The 19,888-nt window shown below is 38.7% G+C and overlaps 1 protein-coding gene across 9 annotated transcripts in view; it reads right to left on the reverse strand.

The window, feature by feature from the left end:
• FTO (FTO alpha-ketoglutarate dependent dioxygenase) overlaps nucleotides 1–19,888 on the reverse strand; it is a 251,628-nt gene that overhangs the window by 137,893 nt on the left and 93,847 nt on the right. For all 9 annotated transcript variants that reach the window (XR_012765343.1, XM_075433831.1, XM_075433825.1 and 6 more), the window contains one exon: nucleotides 1,531–1,655. Coding sequence is in view for 8 of the 9 variants with exons in the window: in XM_075433831.1 (XP_075289946.1) it covers nucleotides 1,531–1,655 (125 nt within the window). In the remaining variant the exon portion in view is untranslated. The remainder of the gene's footprint in view (nucleotides 1–1,530; nucleotides 1,656–19,888) is intronic.

Consider the following 19,888-nt stretch of genomic DNA (forward strand, 5'->3'; position numbering starts at 1 on the left):
GGTCAGGAACACTGTAACCACAACACTTTTAAATGAGTCCCGATCGTCATGATTCCTGATGACTTCATATATTAGGAAATCATTGTTAAACCACATGAACACTAAAAAGATGCTCCACCCAGACTTGTTTAGCCTTTTCCTATCTCTAGGAAGCTTTCTACTTTGGTTCACAACAAAAATGCACGTGTCCCACGGAAAAGCCTTCAGTGATTTCCTCCGTTTCCAAGGTAGCCAAACTTTTTGCATTAGTTAGTAAGCACGGTGAGGGAAGGCAAAAAAATCCCCACAAAAATCCCTTAAATTCCTCAAAAAGGAAGAAACAAAACCTACATGACAGTACAAACAATATTGTAAGACCCACCTTACCAAGCTCCGAGATATTAAGTGATTAGTATACAAATAAATATTCCATGCTCATAAGAATGCAGACTCATAAAACGCAGCCTCTTATTTGTAGTAATAATGTCAGATACAATATCTACAATTGACTTTTTAAAGTAAATTCCATAGAATTTTCAGGAACTTTCCAAAATCGTACACTAACAAAACACAGGAGAACTCCCTTATCTGAAACATTTAGTGCAGATTAAAAAAATCCTGTAAATTAAGTGCTAATTTTGATTAACAAAACCTCATTTAAAAAATACTTTTGACTGAAATTTGTATTTAATTGTAACCACAGGACGTCTGGTTTTAAAGGAAAGCTGTACAACTAGTGGAAAAATTTCATGGACTTAAGATATTTTGCATAAATATCATAAATACGAAAAAAAGATTATTAAATTAGTATAAATCTATAGCTTTTAGAAATAGATGTGAAAAAAGGTGACATCAACTCATTTAGCAGTTAAACAGAAGCACACAAGGTGGCATATGGTAGAAATTATCTTTTTTGAATTCACTTATTTCTGAAAGAACAAGTGTGATGCACCTGTAGTTTCTTAAATGCATTCATCTGACTACATTCATTCCAGTAACAAATTTTTTCAAATAAGAACATAAACAACTTTTTCAAATTGTTAACAACATCACCTGATTTATTACCATGCCAGTAAGCTCAATTTAAGAACTCAAGCATAACAAAAAAGTCACATGACACGAACTATAGCATTATGTACACTTGTGCCAATCTCATCCAACACAACCCAGTTAACGCCAGTAGGACACCACAAGAAAAAGTGAGGATCATTAAGAAAGCAGACAAGAAGGGTGTCTATTAGCATGGCGTGCCAGTAAGGAGTACTGCTCATACTGGTAGCAATATAAGTAAAACCTTAGGGTGCTTAAAGTGATACCAATCCTCCAATACGCATGCTGCCTACCAAGCTATTATCAATAGATCGCACTACATAAGCACAGTAAGGGAGCATTCTACCCCACATTGACTATTCCATTCAAGGAAAAATACTACTTGAACACTAAAAAAATTTAGTATTTTTTCAAAAGATGTCCTCCCCAGGGGATTTGTAGCACTATATTTGACATTCTTCTTTGTTTTTATTACCTTACTATTTTTCAAAAATTTCTCACCTTGCTGTCCATTCTTTACGCAGCTTTTGTCGCTCAGTAAGAACTAGCAAGAGGCAGTTGATGGTTTCACTCCTTTGTTCCTCCATTTGTTCCTTCTTTCTAACTTCAGAGAGGATCAGGCTTGTCTTAAAGGGTAAAAACACATAAAAATTATAATCTAGAAATAAGAAACAATGTGCAAAATGAATAAAAAGCCCATAAGCAAATAAGGACAGTAAATCAATAGCTTTTTTTATTACAGTTCCACTGCTGACAAATCAATACAGTAAATGATGGTTAGAAATGGCCACCATATATTTGGTATTTAATCAATGTACATGGCACATAAGGTAAACCTTAAAATCTCATCGCCTGCCTTAAGTAACACAAGACATTGTGCATTCTAGCTCTCATTTTCTTGAGACACAATTCTTCTAATTTCTGAGTATTTTCTTGTATCAAATCATATCAGAAATGTTTCTCTCAACACAGCATTCATTTGGGGAATTTCCCCCTCCCCTTTGATCGCTGGTGAAGCTAAAGAAGAAAATACCCGGTGGTATTGTAAGGAATTCCTCATGATGTCCCCATGTTCTCTTTCTTCTGAAATATTTCAAGTAAACAAGTAGTAAAACACTACCTTTTTTCACTTACGGAATAAATTTAAAATTGCTAAAATATATACACACACACACAGAAAGGATTTAAGTCTTTGTGGAGCAGGATCACACTCAGTCTCTACAGACCAAAAGTTACTGGCCTTCCTAAACGTTGTGCCGACAGTTAATGCTGATGTAAGGAAACCGCAGATGGTCTTAAGTCATTCATCCACCCAGCAAGCTAACCCCAGCTGCCTCACTCCATCTTTACCTCCAACTACTAACTCGCCCACTATTTTCTCTTCTTCTTTTCCCTGCACTTCCCCATGTCTGCCTCCTTGGGAAAGCAACGGCACATGCTGGTGCTCACGCTAACACCACACACATCAGCCAGTGCACACACGCTGACTCTGTGTGCAGCAGTCCAGCCACCACACAGGTCCAGAGTCGATGCTGCAGTCTTCTCCTTCAGTGAAGGTATTATATTTGCTTTTCTGGCCTTAACCAGTCACTGATACTCACCTAATTATTTCTGATATTCTAACCTTCAGTCATATGTTCTGCATATGTACCAAAGTGTCGAAACTCTTTTCGGAAGGATCACTGAATGGACAGAATGCTTGTGCAAACCTAGCTTTCTTACAGGAAAGGAGGCAAATAATACGTATCTACCCTGAGCAATTGTGCAAGCAAGTTTGAAAACATAACTCAAACATCACCAAGAGCTGCAATTCCTATGCCCAGCATGGCCTCTCTTATATGAACAACATGAGAACAAGACACAGCATACAGCCTCCTGCTCTACATCACACACACATCACGTTCTGCCCTGCCCCATCCGCTAGAACACCCACTAAAATGGGTGTACTAATTTTAGTGGGTGCACTAGTTTAGTAGACCCACTAAAATTCCTCTTGGGATTCTGTAAGATAGATCGTTGTTGTTATCTTCAGTCTGTGAAAACAGGAAGGTCTATCCTTGGTCTGACAGGTTTTTTTTTGCATAAGAAAGCGTAACATGCAGATTATACATTTGTGCTATGTAAAGTAGTGGTAACATTGCTACCACCACGGTGGTTCCAAGAGACAAGAACGACATGGTTCAGAGAGACAGAAAATAATTTTAGTACACCAGCATTAGATGACAAAGAGCAAAAAACATCTTCCTCCCCGTCTTCCAGCTCTATCAGCTGGCCTACCAAAAGGCATTAACCTGCCATACAGGACATAAACATCAAAAAGAACATTTTCTTGTAAAAACCCAAAATGTTCAAATCTCTGTCTATACAGATCACATTCTTGACCCTGCTTTGACATAACAAAGCAAACAAAAAGCCAGAGAGTATTTTCAGATAAGGATTCCCTGACATGGGTTTCCCTTGCACTGACCTACAACATCTTTTGCACAAGCTCTAATATCCGCCAACTTCAACAATCCTGATATCTTACAGCCTCACTTCCTGCAGCTGCACACTTTAAAGCAGGATTTGATAGAGGACTTCAGCATGTGGGAACATACTCACATAAGACATTCTTTAACTGATGTAAATTAACACTCTTCATCATTCAGAATAAATATACCTATTAAGGCTTTAACTTCTATATTTACCATGCGCAAGACTTGACAAAGCACTATTAACTAAAGCTTATCTCTGTACTATAGGTTGACCAGACTGTAGCTGTACAGCAAGGTTTCGCTTTCAGAATCCTTGGATGGCCTTGTTAATCCAGTGGGATACGGAAATCCAGTGGTGATAATGTAGAAGTCCACTTCTCGCCACGACTGCAGAAAAGCCCCAAGTTTAATGATGGTATGCCTCATAAAGCTGCAAGTACAGTTATTTGCAGGCAATAAACATCAAGATTCCCCTAAATAAGTTATTGCCAAAGAGCAGAGCATGGAGAACTGAGAGTTCCTAAAGAACTGTCAGTTAAAAACTGATGAAAAGATGATGTGATTAGAGTATTACCAATCCAAGAAGATGGGTGACCACTTCTCCAAGTATTCACAATCACATAATGCTTTTGTATGAATTCTGATGGCCTGGCCAGCTCACAACTTCGGTACTGAGTTTCACTACCTAAAGTCTCCTCCACCTACAGGAAAAACTTAAGTTTGGAAATTGAGCATAATTTGATTTTTACTGAGAAAACAATTACACTGCCCCAGCCCTGCGTTAGCACCTTACATTTATGCAGTGATGTACACAGTTCAAGTCATAGTTTGACACTGGCATCATAAATGCTTCTTTACTGAGCCCTGAGAGTACAGCTGCAGCTGCCTGCAGGGTGAAACAGTACTGTCAAGCAACAGACAACAACAATACATAGCAACTTAACTGATTTCCTTGTCTTCTAAAGTGCTGAGGGCAGTAAGGTTACCTGGAAGGCAAGTGGTGGGCTCGATACGCAGCTTTTCTAAAGGCATTTCTTAATGACTTGCTATTCTTCTCACCTCAATAAAAATCCCAAACTGTAACAAACAAAGTAGCATTTCGGGTAAAACAATATTATAAACTACATTCCTTTGAAAGTTTTCTTTTCCATGTAACTTGTTTTGGGATTTATTTTTAACAAGAGGATTCAATATATACCTTGACTGATAAAGGTCAAGGGTTCAAGAAACTCGGTCAAAGATGTCATCAGCTGGAAAAGCCATTTCCTCACATCAACACTGATAAAAATCCATCAGAAACCCAGCCAATACCACCCCTGCTCTAAAGGGCAGGAACGACCTTCTTTTGAACATCATTACACTTGCACATCCCATCAAAGAAAATCTGATCTTGTGTCTCAATTCTTTTAATGTTCTTTAATGACAGATAATCGTCCACAGAGGCCCCCTTTGCCCAATGCTGAGTGAAGCCTTCACATTTCTGACTCGGTGTTTTTCAGCGCACTTGGGACCGCAGTACAGTAGAATAAATAAACAGTGTAACCAGCCCTACAGCCTGTCTTATCTCATCCTTGTGTTCACAGAGATTCTTGAGGGTGGTAAAATTTACAAAGCGTTGAAACTTCCTTTCTTCTGCTTCCTGCACTGGTAAAAACATATCCTGGACAATCTAAGCAACAAGATTATGCAACTTATTTATCACTGGAGGGAAGCAACTTCTTGTCTCATTGGCTAGCGTGTCTCTTTAATAAGTAGTAGTTAGTATTTTTGCAAATCTTCCCCAATTCTCCTTACAGATCTATTAATGTATTTAGGGCATTTCCTAGTGATTCCCAAATGGCATGGTCTTAAGAACAAACACACAACCCACCTCTCAAAATAGCCCAAAGCTATATAAGCGTGTATATAGCGGTTGCCAATCCAGCCTTCTATGTTCAAGATAGTATTTAGGAAATTATACCCTTTACCTTCCTCCTGGTACAGCAGCAGAATGAAATCTAGCGCTCTACTGTCATATCAGGCAAGAGCCATCCAAGCATCTTCTCTTATCATGTAAGAAAGAAAGGTACTAAGATAAGATCTTAAGAGACAAATGTCATGTTCCTCTTGACCCCACTGACAAAATATATCAGTGACATGGGACTGAACAGAAACTGTTATTACCAACTCTTACTATTCGTCCAGGATACACTCAAAATTAGACACCTTTTATTAGTTTTAACAGAGCTAACCTAGGTATTGTAACAGGATTACAACAGTATTTTCTTTTTTTTTTAGACGCACAGCAGAAGAAACTATGCTTCAACATAAATAGGCCACTATCCTGCTTTAAACAACAACAAAGCACCCTCTAAACACTCCAAAACGCACCCTGGTACATTCTCAGCCTTCTAAAGCTAGAGTTTCCTTCCTTCAGCACAGACCTCTCAAGGAGCCAGACTTAAGGTTAGAAACACTGCATAGCTGGAGACATGAAGCCTAGTATTCTGTCAAACAAATTAGCCTTCAGTCTGAACTAAAGTGGCACTTGCGACAGTTTGTCTCTTGGTCCCACTTTATTGGGTCAACAAATCAGACTTTTCTCTCTGAGTTAAGATTTAATTTACTCACCACGAGTTTAAATAGGATAAGCTTCTGTGTCTTCACTAACAACTTCTACTTTAATATAGCAGTCATCTCTCAATAATCAATAACTAATACAGAAAGGAGAACATAAAGGGTAAAATCTGTAAGCAGGGCTAAAATTTTAAATGTCGCTCTGTCTTCTTTGCTATTTTTGTGACTTTATTTTGCTCTTAGTGCAAGAAGTATCCTGATGAAAGTCTGTAAAACTGGAACACCGTGCCTTTTGGGAGGTGGGGTGAGGGGGAGGAGAACCTGAAATCTATTAAGCCATGTTAATTTAACATGTCAAAACCTCTATGCGATAAAAAAGCTAGTAATTGCTTACAAACCACTGCTCATTTCTTCTTTACTTTAAAAATTTTTTCTTAAAATATGAGCAAATACACCCATTTTCATTGATACAATGGAAACAGTCAGTATGTTTTAAGTTATCACCCAGTAATTTGGGCACATTAAACCCAAATCTCTGTCTTTTGTTTATTAATCCACTACGCCAGATATCACAGTTTCACTCAGCAACCCTCATGTTTTGGATGATATTGAAAAATGGCTCATGCCTGTCAAAGAAAGTCAAAAAAAAAAAAAAAAAGGTAAAGAGGAAAAAAGTGTTGTTTATAGAAGCCAGCTGCTCCGGCTTCGGCGCCAGCAGCTCTTCATCCTGCTATTTTACGCTTGCAGCCCCCACTGCCCCCACTGGCACAGGTACAACTAAATGTTGACTTCAATGCTTCAGAGAGCACTCAACTGATTCCGTACATGATTAATTCCCAAAGACATGGCTGACCATATGGAACAGAGAAAGCATCAAGTAATTCATACTTCTGTATATGATCATTTGGCCCCTGTTGTTTTAAAGTACAGGAAAGAGCTAGTATAGCACAGACCTGGTGTCTTGCCCTTGACAGCCCATTAAGAAATCTCAAAGCACCTAGTTGAAGTTATGCTGTTGGCTTTTCAATAGCAGCCTAATAAAACAGAAGCAAAGCTTTCCAACTAGTCTTAAATCTTTCACATACAGTACATTAACCACTGCCGCTAAAACAACTGGTTTCTTATGATAGGAAATGGGATTTGATTTCTAGCCCCTGCATACTTACTGAAAGCCTTTTTCTGACCTTTGGAGGGTTTACAAAATCATTGCTCGCTTTTCCTGCCATTTTCCCAGTTTCTTGCCATGGTGATCCTAATAGATTTGTTTAAGGTTCAGTACATTCTACTCTTAGTAGCTGTTATATGCAAACCATACAATGAAGGTAGGCTCATGGGAGCCGAAAGGCAAGAAATTATTATTAACTGTTTTCTTCCTGAGAGTCAGAGAAGTCACTGCAACATCTAAAACACAATTTACTTTTGAAGAGCCTATAAAACAAAACAAAAAATTCCTGTAAAGAAGCAATATAATAGCTTGTGCTTTCTTTTATCAGACTGGAGACAAATCATCAAATTTCATTTGAGAAGGAAGGACAATTTATTATAAAGTTGTAGTATGCTCAAGGATGTCTGACAGAGCTCAATGAAAAGAAAAAGGTGCAGACTTGGAATGTATGTCAGTATCATTAACTGCTTTATATTAGTTTTATCTACCGTTAACATCTTTTCGGTCATAAGCAGTCAAAGAAAAATGTTTAAATAATGTTTCCCTGTCAAGGCTCTTAAGATGACAGCGCTAAAAAGTTAATCCCCATCCTCACAGATCTTCTGGCAGTTTTGACATATGTTGGCAATGATGCATTTGCTGGCACCTTCCATTAGAAAATATTTACATGGAGTTTTCTTGTCTGTGGATTTTCTAGTTGTCTAAATGATCCTCACGGTCTGAAGGGCCTTATGTGGGAAATCCTAGTCATTAGACATTCAGCAGTGGTAATTTCCCTGGCTACTACATTCAGCTAACACTATTAATACTCCAACAGAACACACGAATAATCCACAAGCCAATACAGAACTCCATAACCATTCTGGTTATCGTTAGAGCACTTCCAGCATTAAAACAGTTTGTCTTTGAGTTAAATATTATGTCTGTATTTAAATAAAATACAAAGGAATAGAGAATCTTATGAAAGACACAGAATGTTTGTATTTTTGTAGAGTAAAAGGAATGGAGGCTCAAGTGTCTGGTGTGAAACCATTGCCACAAAGATTATATATTCTCCCCTACCACTATATTCAACGGTGCACATCTAAACTAAGCAAGTGCATAACCCAACTACAGAGTAGAGTGCTTAATGTCAGACATATGCTTAAGCTCCAGATACAAGTCTAAATGCACTAAAGCGTAGGGAGCCCTGCCTCTCTTTGAAGTATTCACCGCTGACAACAAAGGATGAATACCTGACTTGATCGATGAGTAGTTCGACCTAGAAAAACCTACCAAGAGTAGATCACTTCGACACTTCCAAAGAAACTTTCCGTCTTGTCTACACTAGAAAGTTGCACCATTTAACTATACCCGTGGAGCTAAAACAGTACATTTTCTAGCTATACGAGTTTAAAGGTCATAAATTAAACCAGGCAGAGTTTATTCGGAAATAACCATTATCTCTATGCCCATATAAGTGTATTTATACTAGGGTCTTGAATCATATATTCAGGAAAAAGGAATCTAAACAGAAGTAATGACCAAGTAATTTTTGGTTATTCCAGCATGCCAAAACTGAATGAATTTCCAGTGGAGAAAAAAAATCTGTTTTATTGGATGATTAAATGCAGTTACAATGGGTCTCTGAAAGATTTTCAATACTTAGTTATAAAAGGAAAAAAAAAGTATGAAGATCAACACTTTCAAAATATTTTTGCTGCACTAATCAATTTGGCAACATTCTAAAGGGTGAGTATAACCCATCTCATCAAGAAAGAGCAACCGAGCCACTGAAGATATTTGGAATAAGAGTGGCTTAGCACCTTCAGATGTATGGGTGAGTGAAAGGTTACCCTTTAGCCACAGTCTCCCAGAGCACGGCCCCTCCACCTCTCTACCATCAATAGCACAAAGACTGAAGCAGGCCTACCATGCATAGTGGATTACATGAAGTGTAAAACATTGTGGCGAAAAAGCTTTTGAAAGAAGTCAGGAAAAAGAAATCACGCTTGCAAGAAGATCCAGCTGACAGGCTAGTCCCTAACAAGTGAATATGTTTGAAAACATTGTGAATGCAAGAAAAGAACACGCCTTTTGTTTCCAAACCTACAGTGTGTCTTTACCCCAACTGCTGCCTGCATGGCTGAACATATGTTTTCTGAACAAGAACTGAAGCAGAAAGTGTTCTTTGTTAAAACTCACTCCTTTGTATACACCTCCCTTTTCCCATTTTGGTCACATGCAAACAGTAGTTACACTGAACACTTAAGTTCTGAAGGGCTGCACAGCAGTGTATGCTCCAGTGATTACTCACTATTGCTGAAATCAGTTGAGCCAAGATGCAATACAAGACTCACTTCACTAATGTGCACTCCGGACAGCTTACATTTTGCAGTACTGAATCATGCCAAGTACAACCTGCAGAAGTTCACTTTGCCAGCAGACAGAATTGTCAGCATCAACAATTACACACAGTTCTAAAAAGCACTGAAGAACCATACAATAAATGATCTCGTGTTCAAAAGAACTCAAAGAAGTACCCTATAACTTTTTTAGCACCTAAAAATTAACAACATCAGCTATTCTGAATAATTTAAGGGGCAGGGAGGAGAGGAAAAAATGATGGGCTTCAAAGCCAGTAGTAATACCGTCTCACAAAACATTGAAATGAACTCTAGTTTGAATTAAGTACTCATATAATTTTACTGATTCTAATGACATAATTCCACATGTAAGCAAGGCTTTGCTTTGACTCATCTAATTTAGACTGAAGCCCTAATATACAAGCTTCACTTCAATATTTCTTCTCTTAAAATATTTACAGATGCAGACTTGTACCAAAATCTCCAGACTAGACACCTGGTCCTTGCAGCACTCAAAACACAAACTGGAATCACTGAACTTTATACTATTGGTCACAGGAAAAAATATTTCTAAACACCCCCAAACTATGAAGAAAAATGAAACACAGTGAGTGCTAGATTCTGAACTCGTTATTGGATTTTTATTTGTGATTATCTTCTAGTGTTTAATTACGTCATATTACTGATTCCCTACAAAAGTGCATATTAGTATGTATTTGGCACATAAAAGCCTAGAATACGATCTTCCTCCCATCACTGAAGCCACTACCTGTTGCCACAAAGCCACCTACTGTCTTAATGCCACAATACTTTCTAGCACAATGTCTAGTAAAAATACAGCTGTGCAATAATTTGGGACATATTCCCAATGTCATTAGTTTTACTGAAATAATTTAAAACACAGAAAGCCAAGCTACAGAATGGATTCAACACCACAGAACAAAGAGGCTGCAAGCCACAAGCAAATGAAACAGCAAGCCACTTCGGTCCAGCAGTGCCTGTGGGCATGCTTTGTCTCAGACGCGTGCCACAGCAGCACAGCAATGTAGTACCTATGCAAGATAACCATATACAGCCAAATCTTATCTTCCAATGACACATGGGTCTCAAAGCCTTGATCATCCTCACGGCACTAAATGCAGCGGGTCTGTGGCTATCCTGATGAGAATGGGACTCTCACCATGTTGTTTCATAAAGGAAGTTTCATCACGTTTGGCTCAAGTAACAGCTTCATCACCCTGAGTGACACCATGGCACACTGTTACAAAGATTTAAAGCTCATAATCGTCTAAGTGCAATACTAATACTAGCTGTCATGGAAAGAGGGACAGAAAAAGAATTTAGAGCACGCTCCTAGGAAAAGAATGGGAAATAAAACCAAAACCGAACCAGATCTACTGTCTGTATTTAATATATGGGGAATATGGCCTTGTCACGCAGCAAGGACGACACCACCACCCATTGCTAAAGGTTGACCATGACAACAGCACTTGGAAATATACTTCTTTGCAAGCTATGATCCTTGTTCCTCAGCTGAAAACTATGCAATCTCATTTCAGTGCCTTATCCTCCTCCAGTTTTGTTACAGCAAGTAACTATATTTTTACATGAAAACATGTGCTAGGCACTTCATGTATAGCTCATGCAAATGGTGATGACCTGCCACCGAGGGTGCGCAGTGTAAAGCGTAAAAACAAATGCAATATACTAGCAAATTAAAAAAATGGGGGACTGAGAAAGGAGAGCATGCAGAGAAGTTTACTAATATAACTCTCATCAGTCACCCAAAATACAGACAGTCACTATTTTGGATGCAGCTTACAGCAAATACAGATTCTTCCTGGTAGTGTAGGCAACTACCTGTTTTCACTTTTCTTGCATTCAGAGCATGTTTAGGAACAAAGTTTTGCACATGTCATCCTGACTTATTAGAGCATAAAGCTATATAATCCTATAATATATATATACACCATCTACATCTGGACACTGATTTCCCATCACAAGTGATAAAGAGGAATAAGTCTCCCAAGTACACATAGGCAACGCAAATCTTACAAGAAAAAAGATAATTGCAAAATGAATTCAGTAGTCCAGGTACACCTATGATGTTAAATAAGGCAATGCTTCATTGTAATTAATACGTCTGATCAAACTTGCCAACCTGTAGGCTCAAAAGAAACCTACACTTTTTTCCCAGAACTAAAAAAAAACCTTCCTCCTAATTACTATAAATTACAATCAAATTAAGCTCTGCCTAATCTTACACGTTCATGCGTGTATACTCTTTGTACAGCTATACACAGACCAGGCTACACCTGCAGTCACCGGTTTGGTCACATCCTGCTTTACCGCAGGATGCCATCACGGAGCTGGAGCATCAGTCCTGGCATATGCCGGGGGACCGCCAGCTCTCCCGAGGCCAGGTCACTTTCCACAGAGGTTCTCATCCTCTGGTGACACTCAGCTGCCTACCTCCATCATGCCAGAAACTCCATACCATTTCTTGCTATTTATTGTTCTTCTGAATGCAATATATCTGTAAAACCTACACTTTATAAACCTGCTAATGGAAACTATAGCCAGTTATTGAATATTCTATTTTGATAGAGTTGTGTTCCAGTAAAAGTCCACACTACACACTGCACTTCCTGGACTTCAGATTTGGGTTCGGCCCACGTTTTCCTTTCATCAGAGAGGTCTAGTGTTATAGCTATATGGATACGACAAATATCAACGTGGTAACAGTCCATGCTATTAAAGTACCACTTTGCTTCCATTAATATTCCCTGATATCCCAATATGGGTTTGTTATCACTTCATTTTGATTTTGGGGAAGGATTTTTGCTCTGTTTCACACTCTTAGGAAGGGACCAATAAAACTCTCAGTAACTAGTTTATCTCCTCAGAAGAAAAAAAATAAAAAGTTCATTCTTCACCCTTAAAAGGAAGATTATCAACTAATTAACCCAACAATTAAAAATATACACAAGGGAAGAACAAGGAAGTAGCTCAGGGGCAAAATAAATCAATTCAGAAAATTCTAAAATTCACTTCCTGTCACCTACTAGTGCATTAAAAAAACTTCTTCTGGAACTATTTTTATTTAGAGTCTAATGAAGTTCTAAATGTTGTCAATTTGTCATATTCATTTTCCATGAACATTCAAGTATTTATAGATGAATACTTGAGAAAGAATTTAAAGCTTGAATGGCCAACTATTGGAAAACTTCACCACATCAAAAGTCATTCTATAGACAATTTTGATTAATGACACAGCATTCAATCCAGGAAAATAAACTTTCATCATACGAATCATGTGCCTAACAAAGAAAACAAGCAGTGTGATCAACAGATCACTGTGAATATACGCACATCGATTATTCTCTGAAACAGAAGTCACATGCTGAGGATTCTGGCAGTTCAACAAATCGGACATTTGCGTGTTGTGCTCACAAACGGTGATGATACAATTTGGCAAACAGAGAACAATGTTACTCTGTGCCACCCCGTAACAACACATTCTGCTACACGGCACTGCGACAGCGGCAGCTCCTGCCTTGCCAGTTACTCACATTCCCTTCCACCGGCACATGAAATAAGATCTGGGTTCTCAAGTTCAGCTGCGAAGTCCAACTTAACAGAGAGGTCAAAGGGGGCTGACTAATCACCTCTGCGCTCTTCGAGAAGGATCAGTTAATCCACTAGTAAAAGTTAAAGCAATATCAAGGATGTATTAACAGAAACTGGCCAAGCATCCTTAGCAGACACACGGTGAATACATGCCACGATGGAGATGTTCTCCACTAACGTAAAAAAGCTTTCAGATCTTCTGGGTTGCTGCAGAAATGAAAAATAGCAGTTTGTGGAGGAGGGTTTGACCTGTGTTCTCTCATACAAACACTTCCGCCCTGAACGATACATCATGATGAGCTGTACTAGAGCTCTAAATCTCCATTTAATGTTACCTTCTACCTACTTCAACATGGCACTATAGGGCAAATCACACTTCACAGCACTCCGAGGACACAGGTAAGAGATCCAGTCTACGTGAAGAGTCATCCAAACTATTAACGTGGTATATATAAATATTCTCTCTTCTTGAAGAGCAAAAAATTTCATTTGATAAAAAAATGGGCTCTCTCTTCAATATTTGGATTCTGGAGTTTGTGGGTTTGTTTTCTTTTTCTTTTTAAATTTTTATTTAAGATGTCAGTATGCAATTTTGTTATATACACATTACATAAGTTTGCAGGGATAACTATAGAACCATTTGAGAAAAAATATGATAAAACATCCTCATTAGGACATCAACTGCCTTTTAACCATATTTAATTATTTTTTTCACATCCGTCAACACCTCTGCTGTGAAGAAAACTGTATGCTGGAAGACTTGTATTTGTTGTACTACTTATTTACAGTCTTAAAATGCTATACAATTATTTTTTCTGTTTCACAAAAACGTTTCTAAATGTTTCTTAACAGGCAGAACTACTCTAATATCAAAATATTATTATATTCTTGAGTGTTAAATAATCTTCTTTCAAGGTGGGCAGATATCCCGTTTAAACTTCTATCACTAGTCAAATCAGTTATTCTCATACTGGAGAGGTCACTAGATATAGGAAGTTGCTCTATACATAATACCTATGAAAAAGAATGAAGAAAGTTTAGCTGATTTATAAGAAAATTAAAACCCAAGACATAAAATTACTGTCTCCAAAGCCTAAGAGCATAGCAATTATTGTGAGGAAAAACAGTATTTTGAAAATCATTTGTGAAAATGTTGTTGTCAAAACATTTCAGTTTTAAAATACAGCAACCAAATACTATGAACTTAAGCACACACCGCAGAGTTTTCACCTCAGGAAAGTCTCTACTTTTGTCTCAACTGCAAGTCGGCAAACAAAAACCAATTTTCTATCTGGATCAGCACAGTCTGAAAAACAAAAAAACGTACTATTCTTACTAAGCTACAACGTGCCATATTCAGAACAGCGTTCTGCTTTGATAAGCATGTATTATTGCTTCATCTTCTAGAGATAACAGTTTTCCCTCGTCTTGTTCATTCAGTGCTTCTACATTCAGTGCACACACAGAAACTGTGGCACGCAACTCTCTTGGACCAAATTCATCACGCGGGGTGGACTACAGCCACTTGTAGGTACTCTTCTCATGTGCTGGTATAAATCTGTGTGTCTCAAAACCAGACATGAACCAAACTGTATTCATGGACCAAAATTATAACCAAATATTAAAAAAAGCAAACAACCTGGAATGGAGATATCCCAAGAAAAGGGCTCAATTTTTGATACAGTGCAGCACTTACTGAAGAGCATGACTTCAACTTTTTTGGCCTACAGAAACAGCTACAAATGCCAGCCACAGATTACAATCAGTGTTGGGTTCAAAATCACCTAAAGTCTTGGGACTCTGAGCCAATTCTACATAACCAAAACCGAAATAACTCATAAGATTTCAACAGTATTTTTCCTCCATATATGAATGGCTACAGGTAGAAAACCTTTAAATTCCTGAAACCATTTTAAAAGGCATACTAATCTAACTTGACATTTTTAGAAAGTCTTAATTTTAAAACTCTACTTCAACACGCAAACAGCAACTGGTAAACTTATGTAAAGGCATTTGGATGGAAAAGAGCAGTTCCAGCTTTGTTTACGACTTTTAGGATATTAGGAAAGGAAAGAGGAAAAGCTTCTTTGTTTTGTATTATTTGAGGTGAATCCATTAGCTCAGTTAAAAAAAGAAACAAAAAAAGTATCACAGGTCAAAAGAACAAAATGACACACAAAAATCCATTGCCAATCTGGCTGTCGGTTGGATGCACAAGAGTAATGCTAAACAACTGTGGTATGGAGACAAAATATGCTTTCTTTAAGGCACTTCTACAATAAGTTATTTAAGCCATGTGAACAGCCTTGCCTTGCACCCATCCCTCACACATTAATGAAAACAAAGGGGGCCCATTTACATTGTAACCGCGCAGTGGGGTTAAGCATGTGACCTTAAAGTATGGTGCGCTTGTGCTCAGTGGAAAGGTTCTTGACAATATAAACAAGAATTACTGCTGTTAGAGAAAGGGAAGACAATTAAAAACAATCTAGGATGCATGTTGTACAGCTGTTCAAGTTTCTGCAACATCTGACCTCTAAAGATGCTATGCTTTTTGCTTCAGAAACTTCAGCCATTTTGGTTTTATTAAAATAATCCTTCAACAAAAACTGAATTTTTATGACAAACCTGAGGTTTTATACGAGTAACACAACCAAAGTTGTGTACTGCTGGCAAAACATGCCATTGCTGCACTTAAAAAGGTGTTGCGGTCTGCACATCTCTCTGCAATACTTAAGTTTACTAACAGCTAACCAAAAAGGAAATCTTTATGAAGTACGCTAAGAAAACCTGTTGAGAAAAAAAGCACAAAATTGTTCTTGAAACAAAAGATACTTCAACAGGTCAAATCCTATAATCAAATCTGTTTGACAGACCTTTGTGCCCAGGCAAAAAAACCTGGGTAATTTCAGCAAGAGGCACGGTGTCCCAATATAGATCAAATTACAGGACCAAGAAGCCACAACAATTTTTTAAGCTTAATTTTGGACACCATTGATTCCAAATGCAATAAAGGCAGATTGCAATTATGGTTGGTATTTTCTTTATACATGCCTAAAAATTTTCTAATAATTAAGAAAACACTTAAATTATAAAATGTTAGAACAAGCTTTTTTCCATCAGTCACTACTAATCGTCCTAATATCGTCCTTAAAAAATAGGGTTATAGAAGAAAAACTTCTGAGAAAATAACAAAGATCTTGGCTAAGTTTCTCAAAACCACAATTTTCCTGCCTGTTTGATCTTTGTACAGTCAGCATAAGCCACTGAAAGTCAAATGAAAGGCATTCATGGGAAGCCATCAGAAAGCATTGCTCTCCCTCTGGGACCCAGGACAATAAAAGAAAAGTTTGTGACTGCCACGTGGGCCTTCGATCCAGCTTAAATGAACAAACCACTGCAATATCCTTCGGCTTTGTGAAAGCGATACTTCCTACTTTTTTGGAAGAAAGGAAGTCATATATAAACAGAACAAAGGGAAGAGGCAACACAAGTAGAGCCTCTCATAATAAATATTACAGTGAAAGTTTTGCCCATCAAACCAAGATTAAAAACATATTTTAATCTCCCGAGTTTTATGCCTTTGATCTATGTCGAAGAGGAAAGCTTATATATTTTGTAAGATTTGCAACATTTCTAGTGGGAATAGCTTCGTATTTCAGTTTTTTCTGTTTCTGAAATTGAGAATATATTGGGTTGAATCTATCCCTTAATGCTGTGTCACACTGAGCACTTCTTTAGAGAACAGAAGTTAAGATGTCCTTTGGACGTTTTTTCCCTACAAACAGGCTAGTGTTCCACTGAGCAAAGCACTGCAAAATTATTATAGTGGTGTAATGGTAATCTTTATAACTATGAAATACTTCCTAAAAAGCCAGCTTTCCTAGACCACAGGAAAGCTCACATATTTGCACTAAACTCCATAGCATAGAGAACCACTAAAATGCATTCCTTTGCGGTGCTAAATTTCAGAGAAGGTTACATAGCTTCAGTGGGGAGAGTAGTAATCTATCATCTGTAATTTCGCCACTACATGCCCACAATGGCTTGATATAACACATAAAGCATTAATTTTCAGAATTATTACACACAAAGCATAAAACTTTTGCACCAGGTGCTCCCTTTATAACACCTTCTGTTAATTTCTGCACAATTTTCTCGCCCTCCCGTACAACCTTTCTGTGCAGATTTTCTTGTTCGCTCTTGATGTAGAATCATTGAATGGTTTGGGTTGGAAAGCACCTTATAGACCACCTAGTTGCAACCCCCTGCCATGGGCAGGGACACCTTCCACTAGACCAGGTTGCTCAGAGCCCCTTCCAACCTGGCCTTGAACACTGCCAGGGAGGGGGCAGCCACAGCTTCTCCAGGCAGCCTATTCCAGTGCCTCACCGCCCTCGTAGAGAAGATTTCCTTTCTTATATCTGATCTAAATCTACCCTCTCTCAGCTTGAAGTCATTATTCCTTGTCCTATCACTACGTACCCTTCTAAAAAGGCCTTCTCCAGCTTTCTTGTAGCACCTATTGCTATGACAAAAGGACTTGTGCATAAAATCACATTCACTGTAACACAGTCAAATAGATGTTCATTTCCGCATCCTTAGGTGAGGGCAAAACCAAACACACTAATGATCCCTTCAGATGGTGTAAGGCACAACAGTGGAAAGTTTCAATGCAAGAAAGCAGGTAAGCATGCTCTCTCTGCTTTTTCATGTTGTACAACACTCTTGCTTTGGTCTGAACAACCAACCATTAACTTTGGTGGACATCATCAGAAGAGGAAATTTTCAAGAACAGTTTCACCAACATTGAAGTCAGAAGAGCAAAGGTGAAAGATGCTAGAATTTACATTTTAAACAACTATTACAGTGAAGATAACTGTGTTGAATATTTGTAGACCTAGTTTAACAATTTTTAAGGAAGATCTTTCAATTTCAGAGAAATATAAAACTAACAGAAAACAGTTCTAAGCAAAGAAAACTCTGGCTAGTAGATCAGCGTGTAGCTTAGAAGGTGGGAAAGAGGAAACAGCTGAGGAGGTGACAAAAATCTTTTCACAGAATCACAGAATGTTCGCCGTTCGAAGGGACCTCTGTGGGTCATCTAGTCCAACCCACCCGTCAAAGCAGGGTCGTCTACAGCAGGCTGCATTTCATGGCTGTAGCAGCCCCTATAGAGCTGATAGAAGCTCTCCTCCTATGTATCAAAGGCACACGGACCACATAGCCAAATCCTTTCAATGTCTGGCATGAAAGCACTCTCAATCAGTCCATTCGATTCCAAAGATACATGAGAGATGTGGAAAGTTGTCCAGAGATTGCAACTTGCAGAGAACGGAAAAAAGAGAAGGCAGAGGTTTCAGGGACAGCAGTAACATAATCCTAGCAGATTGCCTTTCTTAAGGCAAATAAGTGAAATGAGGTAAGAGAAGAAACGGTTATAGTACCAGAAAATGAATACAGATTTCAACCTAGGAACAATTAATAGAAGATTATCCTAGAATTATTAGAAAAAAAAAACAGTAAAGTTATAGTCAGAAGTGCCAAAGCCAAAATGACACCAAAGAAACTTCAAGGAGCCCGCCAGGGAAGACAGGTGTCCTGTCAGTAAACACCATGCCAGAAGAAGGTCCACGTAGAACTTCAGTCATCTGCCCAAAGCAAACAGCAAGCAAATGAAAGTGTGACGAATAGTAAGATTCTTGTCTCCTACTCTCCATTTCCCTTCATGTGGCCATATGGTATCCGTATCTGTGAGGATAAGCAGTACTTTGTGTTTCAGTTTTCATGACACTTTACAAGTCTCATTGTTCATTTCGCTGCTTTCCACTAGCTACTCCTTAATGACAGCCAGCCATTGCTTCCTTTGCTTTCCCATAAAAACAACACACTCAGGAAATAATGAATGTATATTTGTCTCTTTCAAGTAACTGCAGCTCCGTTTTAACCATTTACTTTGCAATAAACTTTTTTAAGAGACCTTTTTTCCCACCAAAAAAGTCTATCTATCTTAAGGGTCAACAATATACTGATTTTTAAAATCATGCAAATAATATCCCATAGCCTCATTTCTGAGCTACAACCGACATTAGTTCCCCCACCTCACCAAAAAGCCAAAAATCACAGTAGATGGAACAACTGAGCACTTCATAGCTAGTTTAGAGTCTTCAGCCCAATTTCTGTGACTGGTACAGTTCACAAAAAAGACTATCAAATGACTTCTAATAGCAAATCGCTATAAAGCATTGTTTTGGTTTCGGCTGCCGCTGGCAACAAAAGCGCCACGCGGCCGCCCCTCCCCCCGCCGGCGTGCGGAGGAGAATGGAAAGAAAGAGGCAGAAACCGGTGGGTCGGGATAAGGGCAGTTTAACAGAACAGCAAACAGAGGGAAAACAGGAACAACAACGATACAAATAAGGAGAAAACACAACAACGAACCGTACGACCCAGACAGCCGCTCTCCCGAAACAGCACCGGCGCTGCGCCCCCCCAAGCCGCGAGTGCGTTCCCGCCGTGCCGCTCCCCCCCCACCGGAACCCAGCGTGACGGCACATGGTATGGAATACCGGGCTCTGTTTGGCCAGGTGGGGTCAGCCCCCACCACCCGGCTGTGACCCTTCCTGGAGTCCAGTGAAAATTAACCCTGTCCTGGCCAAACCCAGGACAAGCATACTTTGCTAGATGGAGTT

This window comes from Opisthocomus hoazin, chromosome 12 (assembly GCF_030867145.1).
Source record: "Opisthocomus hoazin isolate bOpiHoa1 chromosome 12, bOpiHoa1.hap1, whole genome shotgun sequence".
NCBI classification, from domain to species: domain Eukaryota; kingdom Metazoa; phylum Chordata; class Aves; order Opisthocomiformes; family Opisthocomidae; genus Opisthocomus; species Opisthocomus hoazin.